This window comes from Mesitornis unicolor, unplaced genomic scaffold (genome assembly GCF_000695765.1).
Source record: "Mesitornis unicolor isolate BGI_N332 unplaced genomic scaffold, ASM69576v1 scaffold17131, whole genome shotgun sequence".
NCBI lineage: Eukaryota > Metazoa > Chordata > Aves > Mesitornithiformes > Mesitornithidae > Mesitornis > Mesitornis unicolor.
This window is the reverse complement of record NW_010163331.1, coordinates 145,435-156,174: the sequence shown is the minus strand read 5'-3', so window position 1 is coordinate 156,174 and position 10,740 is coordinate 145,435. Positions and strand designations below refer to the sequence as shown.

Genomic DNA, 10,740 nt, shown 5'->3' with positions numbered 1-10,740 from the left:
TAATTTTGAGATGCAGTTAAGTGCCCTATTCCCTTATCATGATTTTTTACGTCTCCTTGAGTTACTGTGGTTATAAGATAGAACTCACAAGGTCTTCATATTGCAAACTGGGCCCTCTTCAACTTAGCTTTGCTAAATTTGTTTACAGTCAGGAAGGAGCTGGAGGAGAGCGTTTGATTTCTTCTTAAATTAAATTGACAGTTACATAACTAGTCTGGTGGTGTTTACTGAAGAAGAAAACAACTGATTTAACTATTATGAAATTAATAATTATGTAATTGACTTTCTGTGCTTTAAACTGTATCATCTTAAAGCTCCTAAGAGCACTGATGAAGATAAGCTCAGAAAATGAGAAAGTTCAACTACTGGAAGTTTACTATGTTGGGATCTAATTAAAATTGTTTATGAGATAAAGCACTATTGTTCCTCTAAGGGGCAACTGAGCCTTTTTAAAATTAATGTAAGGTTCTGCTTATGATGGATGGATAAACATCTAGTTTTGAAATCTAATCCCCTTTGAATAGTTAACATTTTCCTTACTCATCCCAGCAGCTGTTTTCCTTGTGACCTCTGTTATGTTGTCAAATTTAATATTACTGCTCAAAATAGTCTTTACCTGTGCACACGTGTCCACATATCCACACGCATAGACACGTATATGTACACATTTGTTGAAGAAACGTTTGTATTGCTGTACCTGCTGTACATTGGCTTGAAGAAGATCTCCTAAGCGCTCCACAAGCTCGGTGAAAGTAGGTCTCTCCGTGGGCACTCCATGCCAACAGTCCAGCATCGTCTGGTAGCTAGAGAAAAACATGGGTATTAAGAAAGGAGAAGGATAGGAGCTTTGTTTCCAGACCTTTTCTGTCTGCTGCTCCTTGTTTTGGTCATTTTTTGGATTAAGACAAGTTCAAATCTTCATGTGCTGAGATTCTCTTCTCACAATAGAATAGTCATAATAGAAATAAGTCATAGTTATGGATGCCTAGTTTCTGTCACAAAACTGGAAATTGAGGCAGACACAGAAGCCTCCTGAACTACAACTGACACAGGGAGATCTGTTAATCTTCTTATTGGCAAAGGTAAGGCTGACTTGGTCCATCTTTAGCATTTGTCTGTGGTATCAGGATGCCCAAGATACGCACAACTACAACATTTATTGAGAACAAAGTACAAAATACATAGCTTTCATCTGATGAGCTCTCTTTGCTGCTCCACACTTCAATGCAATCTCTTTAGCAACACTGAAATGACATGTGTCAGGTCTCAACAGAAAACCAGGACCTCTTACACTTCTGGAGTGGAGTACTCTGGAGATCTCATCCGGGTCCCTTCTTTGAGCCGTCGGCAAAAGTCCTCATCGATCTGCACTCCAGGGTATGGCGAGGCACCTGAGGGCAGAAATAAGGAGAAGGCTCCAGAATGGCACAGTCCCAATTTCTCAGGATTAAACACATATTGATGATTTCTGCTGAGGATTTGAGATTACCTAGAGTCTGATGGTAAAAGAAGCTAGAGCAAAGAAGGGGTTTCAATCACTTACTATCTACCTGTTTTGTAAGAGTGAGACTTATTTGCCTTTCCTGTGTAAATGGTTACCTTCGGAGGAACGAGCAGCATAAATGTATGTGTGCATTGAATGCACTTTTCTCTTCAACTAAAAGAAGAAGGGGAGCTTTTCAGAGGTTGTGATCTTTGTTGGATGACATCTGCATTTTGTGATGCACCATAAATAAGGGGAACAAATGTGTAATTTGAGAAAGTGCTCCGCCATCTGAGTAAGCCAGACCTCAGAGGTACGATTCAAGAGATGTCCACACTGAAGTCTGAAAGGTCACTGAACCTGTTGTAGATAGACCTAAAAGATCTGTCAGCTTTCATCCCTTCCTTCTCAGCAGAGGCTTCACATGCAGTGCAGCCCTTGTCTTTCACATTTTGGCATCCTAGAGGCTGAATGGTGAATTTGGAAGAAAATTTAATCAAATCTTAACATAGGGGATTGCATGGTATATGGATCTGTATCCAGCCCTCAAGGAATCTGGATATGATTTATCATCTCCAACATTCCTGCCTGTTTCCTGGATTTTTTTTCCTCATTTGGAAACACCATCGTGTGCTGTGCACTTGGGGGCACAACAAGCACAGCAGAAATCTTTTGGATAAAAGGAGTGAAGAGGGTGCCAAAATGTGGCTGTTCCTAGAAATTATTCTACTCTGTGAATGTGACGGCTCAGTCTGCAGAACTGGGCACTGGGCAGCAAAGGTCCCAGCAACTCCCAAAGAGGACGCCTCAACGCAGCAAACAGGCTCCGATGGCATTCAACACTCAGGGATGCTCAGCCACAGCACAGCTGAATTCCCTTGATGTGCAAGTATCAGATCACAATATTAAGAGTGTTTCCTGGAGTTACGTAGATTGAAAATTGTCAGTAGCATCATTTCTGCTTTGTGTCTTGATTTTCCTTCCTGGTTTTGTCTTTGGCCTGTCATGATGAAGATAATAACCTAGTAATTATTATAACCTGAATTATCTTTTTTTTATTACCTCTTTGATCATATCAACTGCAGTATGTTGGTGAGAGCAAGCAGAGGGAAAGCAAAGAAGAATAGTTTTGGCTTGCAAGATCTCTTGGTAGTTTATATTTTGAGCAGTGCTGGCCTCTTACCAGCTGGAGGCAGCTCAAATCTCAAAAGCAAGGAACTCTCCCTTTTCCACCTCCACTCACCGTTGTACCTCATCTGGACTGTGTGAAAAGCCTGATAACTTAACAGGATGCTGAGACAGCTTGGGAGAAATACAGACTGAAACATATGGTGGAAGGTCTACACATGACGTTTTCCTTAGGGGAAATCTCTTCTAAAATGCTCAAAGATGTGGCATGCATTGGATATGGTAGCACTCTTTTGATCTTATTTGGGTTTATTTTAGTAGGATAATAAGATGCTGATGTTATACTGCCAGGCACTGCTTGTTTACATAATTACCTTTGATTGCTTTTTGAATAGTGCACATTTAAATTCCAGGAGACACTGACATTCTGTAATGCGCCATGTAAGTGATTTCAAGAGATATTAAACATTGCTGCATTACCTGACAGGAGGTGTGATGACCCCGTTTAATTAATGCAAAACTCAGCCCGAAATTAAAATTAACAGTCTCAAGTCCTAATTTCTCTGAGTATCACCAAAACGGACCCAGTCTGCCAGCCTTTCTGGAGGAAGCTGATCATGCTTCCTTCAACTTCTGACCCTGGGAGGGCCCGTGTCCAAACCAAACTCTGCATTTTGCTCATCAGTGTCTTTTCCTTTTTAAGAGAGTGCTAAGACTCTGGGCCTCAGTAAAAAGCAGCAGTTGTACATGGAAGCCAAAGCATACCCTGTAGCAACGACAAATAACTTCCATTCCCTGGCTCTCAGTGATCTGTAAAACTTTTATATAAGAGAGTTCAATCAGTGACACAAATCCTTAATTAAATATTTATCGTGTGAGCTGCAGATGTGAGTAGTGCCAAACCACAGACATGCCTGGATGATCTATTTGAAAAACCCTCTTAGAGAAAATGACTGCTTTTGAATCTGTGCCATGGACTGAAGAAAGTGGTTTGTGATCTACGTCATGACAGGGCAGAGGCTGCTCTACGGATGGCAGCCCTTGGAGTCATTTAGTAAATTCCTCTGGATCCAGAAGAGGACAGTCTATTGTTCCAAGTAAGCACCTTCATTAAGAAGAGAGGCTATCTAAAATTAAAAGCAAGCAGATACATTATTTTTAAAAATAGGGATGAATTTCAGTGACTATAGTTAATTTTTATTAGTCTTCAGTATTAAAGGCCAAATGTCATGAAGTTCACGTCTGTTTAACTCTGTCAGGAGCTTTGGGAATGGCATAAACCGTTTCCCTTCTGCAGTGGTCCTTGCTGTTCATCAGCATTCAGCTCGTGTGGTTCCTGGGAGATGCCCAATGGGGAGCATGTCCCCTCTGAGCACATCTCTGCGTGCTAATGCTAATACATCTTCTTGAATAATCTGTTAGCTCTGGTGTTTCAAAACACATGCAGCAGGTGATGCTTTTACAGAGCCATGGAGGTGTTACACCGAAGTAACAAAACTCTAAATAAATAGGACTGAACTCTGGAGGATGCAATACCTGCCACTTGTTTTAACCATTTGAGGATGAACTTTCTGTTTTGCATGCTGATACGAACTAGAGAACAGTCCAAATCAAAGACCTGGACTGAAATCAGGTTGTGATCTTTGCAGCTAGCCCTAAATAAAGATTAGGATAGAAACAGCTGCAGACGTTGCATCCAGATCTGGATTTGGCATCTTGAGCGCACTCATTAATTTCAACTGATCCACCAACCAAAGATAGGAGGAGATTACAGAGTTTGCTTTAAAATTCAGCAGCTTAAGTTGACAGTGCTTCTTGCTTTCTTTTGTCTGCAAATGCTGATTAAAAAGCCAGAGCTGACATTCCAAAATTCCCTCCGGAAAACAATACTTGCCACTCTGCAAGGAGAATTGGAGAGCGGCAAAGTCCAAGCGTCTCTAAGATAGCTTGTCTGAATTTCAGGGCTTTATCTGCTGGACAGTAACCAGAGCTCAGCGAGGCTGAGATTTCTAACAGCACCGTAAGATGAAATCTATTGCACATAAGGAACATCATTACTGTTCTTTCAAAAATGTCACGGCTTGCAAATGATATGACCAGAAGAGTACGCATTCTACCTGCTCGCTGCCAAAATGACTTACGCAGAGTCCAGAGCACTGGTTCTCGTATCAACCTGGTGGCAGCTCCTGCCAATACATTTTTCTTACTTAGGAAATCTTACTTAGATTTTGCAGGGATGATAATGAAGCTGGGATAAAATGTCATGTGGGCAAACTCCCTTGTGCTCCCTGGGCTGCCACTACCAACACCAGACTCCGGCATCGGCAGCAGCGTAATCCTCTGCAGCCTTGGAGCTGCAGTGATTTTCCAAAGCAGGCTGCTAAGGGGAAAATATGGTTTGACAGGGAAACTTCTTCATTGGTCTCAAAGAAGTATTTCACTCCTAAGCAACAGAGGCTTATATTATGTCTACGCTCTGTTGGTTTCAATTATTAATAATGTTAGGTCCAGGGTTTTGGAATTTCTGTGCCCTCCTCCCTCCCCCCAGTATTCTCTATTTTCATGTACTTTGCCAGGTGGAGTTCTCTCTGACTTCAGTTCAGTGACTTTATTTTCCCCCTGATCTGCACTGTGCAATTGTATTAACCAAAATAGAAACATAGCCCCATGTTATCATCTTTTGTTTAAAGCTTTTCATAGCAAGAGAGTCATAAATTAGGGGAAAAAAAAGTCTTAAACCATTCTTACCTAGAGAAAATATTTCCCATAGCAGCACTCCAAAAGACCATACGTCACTCTGTGTTGTGTAAATTTTATCGAAAATAGCTTCGGGAGCCATCCATTTGAGTGGAAGTCTTGCCTGAAAATGCAAAAGACGCAACACGTGGCCAGAACTGTTGTTACGAATCTGCCCAAGCCCTAGAGGAATAAAAACTCGAGATTAGCAGCTCAGGTTTCTTCTACTTACATCTCCTTTCCGTACATAGTCGGGGTCCTTATAGATATCCCTGGCCAGCCCAAAGTCACAGATCTTCACCACGTTGTTCTCCGAAAGAAGGATGTTCCTCGCTGCCAAGTCCCGGTGAATGCACTGGGAAGGAATGAGGACGAGTGAGATCAGAGGCTCTGCCTGGACAACGAGCCCCTGCTGGGGCTGAAAGCATGAGAGCTTCTTTGGAAATGGAAAAATAAATGAACTTTTGTGGTGAGCAGGTTAGAGAGGGAAGTTGCTGCAAATGTACTGTCATAAGCAAATGAGAAAAGAACTCGGGGACAAGCCAAAGATTACAGTTGGTTTTCTGATTTGTCTGTGTGAACTGTCAGAGTTATGGCAAGACGAAGGCAGTGCCATTTTCCAGTTAATTGTTCTGCAGCAAATCTGGCAGAGGTCAAAAAGCAGCTGCAGCTACATTTGCACATTTTTTGTGTCGAAAAGAGGTGCTGACTTTGCTGATAATGTCCAGCATTACTGACAAGCTCAATAAAGAGCTGTAGACTCCCCACTCCAGTTTTCAGTAGTACTTTCTTTGACCATGCCAGAAGGATCTGAGAAGCCTTTTCTGTGTTTATTTATGAGACAATTCCACAAATTGCCTTACAATCTGTATTCACTCTTCTATCTAAATGCTCATGGTACAGATGCCACTCCTGATAGCCAAGAGCGTGATGGATATTCCCTCACAACTCCTTCAGTGCTACTCACTGCTTAATTGCCAGAGCTAAAGTAATCTCCAACACTTATATAAGTGTGAATATAAGAGCGAAAAAGCAGATTACACAGGCTCTCAAAAGCATATTTGGATTTCTTTATATCAGAGACTCATGATTCTGTGAAAGAAGTTCAGCCCTGACGTTTTAATGAGCTCACTTTTCGGGAGGCGAGAAACTCCATGCCTTTTGCCACTTGGAAGCTATAGCAAATCAGGTCCTCCAAAGTCAGGGGCCTCTTGTACAGATCCTCAGCATCTAGGAGAGAGCACAGACACAGCAAAACACTCGAGCAACAGCTACAGACTTTTTTAGCACTTTTCTTGCATGATGATGACCCCAGCCCTGCATCTGAGTGTGGTCACACGAGTTCTCTACCAGGGTTACAACTCTGGTGCAGGAACCACTGACCTAGAGGCAGAAGATCAGATGATTAAAAAAGGTCCATCCAACATTAATCACATCATTTAGCCATGGGGAAAACAACATCTGGGGATAAAAGTGAGGGAAAATATTTCTAGCGAGTGATGAGACTGAGGACAGACTGGCCCATAAATCTTCTGGGAAAATATTGCTATTGCTGCTCTTACACAACAGGAGCAGCTTTTATATGTGTTCATTACTGCAAATCTCTTTTTGTGAGAAAGTTGGAGTGGAGCACAGGCGAGAGAGAATTTGCAATTTTGGGAACAAGTCGAGCTGTGTAAGGACTTGTGAAGTGTGTGACAGTGTGTGGCACTGTGTGTCAAGTGACAGAAATCATTACAATATAAAATATGGGATGAGGTAGGTTTCTTTTACCTTCTTCGTCATCTTCTGAATCGCTGTAACTCTTATCTTCAATAAATCCTGAGCTGGCAGAGCTTCCTGTGCTGGCTACGCTCTCGAGGCGCCTCTTGATCAGTTCAGTCAAATCACAGTTGGACTCGTCCAGGCTTTTCTCTGCTTGGTCAGAGTTTTCCTGGGACTAGAAATGGTAGAAAACCGAGTTTTACCTTTGGATGATTCAATGCCTGGGCATTCAAAATATGTACAAGAATGGCATATGGAGAAAGTGTCCTCAGGACATGATCTCGAAACACGTTTGAACGTGATGTTCCCTGGAGAGCAGAACTGATGAAGCCTTGTTTCCTATTAATTAATGCATAACCTCCCATTTTACTGATAGCAATATTTCCCCATAAAAGTTAGCTGGAAGCTGGCTGGGTGAGACTGACAGTTGAGCAGAGAGATTTTGTAATTCTGAACCTCTTGCTTTCTTAGGAAACCAAGCTAAAGCTCGCAGTTAAAGGTATGTGCGTGATGTGCACTGAAACGCATTTGTCTCACTCTCTCCTGGGCAGTGAGACATAACCAGTCCCCGCAATTCATGAAAACAATGGTGAGAAAAGAGATTTTGAGTCACTGTACCAGGAAAATCTTCTCTGACACAGAGTACCGTATGTACTTTTGTGTCTGTACACAATAGGTATAATAATAATAATAATAATAGAATCATCCGGGAAAATAATCTCTGGGAGGCTGCAGTTTCTGGCAGCACTCAGATGAGAGAACCCTTTCAATGTTGTGTTTTCACAGTGAGGAGGGCGTCCCATCCCGTCCCCATCATTTCTGGCCTCCTATGTCTTCCCCCATATCCCAGCCCAATTTATGCTCACGCGAATGTTTCTGTGGAAGCAGACAACTATTTGGAAACCAACCCCACGTGGTTTGTTTTAATGCAGGCCATGTTCATGATCCAGTTTGCTGCGTACAGCACAGACCTTCAGGTTGGCACAGGGGAAAGGAGAACACAGAATTGGGAATGAGCAGGTGATGGAAAGGAGTTTTTCACTACTACTTTGTTGCCCCCCTTGCGCAAGTAATTCCCTCTCTCCCTCAAATACATTCAAGTGCTTGGGTATTTGCAACTAATTCTTTAGTAGAAGCTAGAAAAGAAAAGGATGGGGGTGAGATCCTACAGGGAAAAAAGTTTCCTTTTCTTGCTTGTATAAGTTGAAATTGTCGTGAGAAAATCAAGTGCCTACATAAATACCAAACTTTCTCTGTGCCAATGCAGGAAAAAATCCCATGTGTAGCATGGGGTTGTTAATTCTCTGCCTTGCGACTATGAGAAGCCTATCAATTTTTCACCTTGTATGCAATGAAATCTCCTCGTTTTCCTCTTAAGTAGTTGGACAGATTTCCATATTTACAATATTCGACGATGACCATTAAAGGACCTAAAAAGACAGTGAAAGTCAAATGAGTTTTGAAGCACTGCAGAGCACTTAATACTAAATTATCCTCACAAATCCTTTTCAGAATCAGTAAAAGCTGTCATTCCTGTTATACAGGTGAGGAAATCAGGAAACAGAGAAGTGACACTGCAGAAGCACACAGTCAGCAGGGGATTTGAGAGAACTGATTCTTAGTTTTCCCCAGTAGATGCTAACAGTTGGTATTGATTCCTTATTTATAAACAACGAAAATTCAGAATGATAAATACGAATATGTAATCCCACATGCTGTTAAGGTTGTTGTACTCTATACATCGATCCATAGCACAGAGCAGTCTTCATTTTTCTCTGCTGCCTTCCCAATTGTTTGTTTTGGGCAGAGCTGATGCCACTAGAGGCAATAAAAGTATGCAGAATCATAGACAGATCTAAATCAAAAGTTGCAAAAATATTTAGTCTGAAGTTTTTGAAAGCCTGGGAAGTCCTATCCACTGCTTGCTTGCTTATTTCTGTGCAAACTACTGTAGAATTCAGCGTAATTGCTGCCTTTATACAATTACACGTGTTTTTAAGATCTTGAAAATGCTTTTATGTTTCAGTGTGAGCTATTAGGAGATGGAGAAGCTACATTCTCTTCCTTTAGCATAATCACTGCTCTTTGTAATCATGAGCTGTAAGACAAGGTGAAATCGTGGGGCTAGAATGCATATAAACACATATGATTATCAATCCTAATAACGATAATAACATTGCGTATTCTGCCAGGTGTTTTATTGGCACAAGTCCTGTGGCACTGCTGGATTGAATCCACACCTCTGGGCTGTTCAGCACTTCCAGTTCCTCTTGGCTGCAGCTGAAATATGTTCAGCACCTGAGGATGCTGTGCCAGGGGTTGCAAAACCACAAGTGGCCCCAGATCAGAGCTGTCAGGCGTTCCGCTGCTGACCACACGGCTCTGCTCGCCCGGGCTAAGGGCAGCAGCGCTGGGATCTGGCAGTGTACAGGAGATCTCTGGGGGACCTTGTTCTGAAGAACCTAAAGTTGATGTCCCTCACGGATGCCCTGAGGAAATGCAGATTCCAGTCTGGCTTTAAAGCTTCAGTTGGTGTTTTGTTCATGTTTTTGAAATGCTTCCTAGACATGGCCTCTGCATATTTTATTTCCTCACTGTAAAGCATATACCATGCATTAGTTCTAACTGCTTAACATCAGACGCTCAGCCAAGGTGTTAAAATTTGTTATTTGTTATATTGTTAAAATAATATATGTGCATACTTAATATCAGTCTTCATGGGGAATACTGTTATATGGTTACATAAAACCTAACAACGAAGGAGAAAGCACTGTATTCTGCAATGGCATTTTAACAGTAACTCTTATCCCAGTGTCTGTCTTGAGAGCTCCCGGCTGTTTTTCTTTAGTCTGCAGTTGCATTGCTCAAAGGTGAACAAATCAGTGCCTGCCCAGAGGCTTCTCAGTGCCTGTAAGGCTCCCCAATGCCTGTAAGGCTGAGCTGCGCTGCTCTGCTTCATCCACTGCTTCCCAGAGTAACTGATGGTTGTCCTGGGCAGGCAGTGGGGAGAGCGAGGGCTACCTTTTTACCCAGGAGGGCAATCGGGATGGAGCAAGCTGGAGAATGGGAAACTGAGGGATCCCCAAGGGATGTTCATCAAAGACTGGATAATCACGGTATTTGATCAGTTACTGAGATGTGTCTTACTGTGCAGCTAGAAATGAATTAGTGCTTTGCTTAAAAACCGTCGAGCTCTTAGTGATGCTCCCATGTTTTAGACACCTGTTTGTATTAAGCCACCTCATTCACTTGTCAGGAGAGGAGAATCGCCAGCATTCATGGTGTTACTTCTCTACTCGCAGTCCCAAGCAAACGCTCCTTGCTTATGCATCTGAATCTTAAAAGCCTCCAGCCCAAGCTGGCTGTCCTCTCATATGAGCTTTTGGGGTCTGCGGTGGTACAGCAGTTCCTGCAAGTTCCCTGCTCATGGCTCCCAGATCACAGCAGCATCTGTGGTTGCTGGTGCTGGCAGCTCCATGAGGAACTGGGAATACTTTGCTGAGGGTAAGGTTTTTCTTGGCATCCCACCAGATCCACCTCACTGAAGTTCTCTTTTTTCCCTTGTGACTGGACAACTACACGTTCTTTGGGAAGATGATAGCTTTGGAATCTCAGATGACAACAGATGT

General features: G+C 42.4%; 1 protein-coding gene across 1 annotated transcript in view; it reads right to left on the bottom strand.

Moving 5' to 3' along the window:
* Nucleotides 1-616: 616 nt before the first annotated feature.
* Nucleotides 617-10,740, bottom strand: part of LOC104548036 (vascular endothelial growth factor receptor kdr-like) — a gene marked incomplete at its 3' end in the record, with an annotated part of 104,144 nt that continues 94,020 nt past the window's right edge. Inside the window, exons 20-26 of the mRNA XM_010193939.1 lie at nt 8,453-8,541; nt 7,121-7,286; nt 6,480-6,577; nt 5,580-5,702; nt 5,360-5,471; nt 1,292-1,391; nt 617-803 (exon numbers count right to left, since the gene is read on the bottom strand). Coding sequence (XP_010192241.1) covers nt 617-803; nt 1,292-1,391; nt 5,360-5,471; nt 5,580-5,702; nt 6,480-6,577; nt 7,121-7,286; nt 8,453-8,541 — 875 coding nt within the window. The remainder of the gene's footprint in view (nt 804-1,291; nt 1,392-5,359; nt 5,472-5,579; nt 5,703-6,479; nt 6,578-7,120; nt 7,287-8,452; nt 8,542-10,740) is intronic.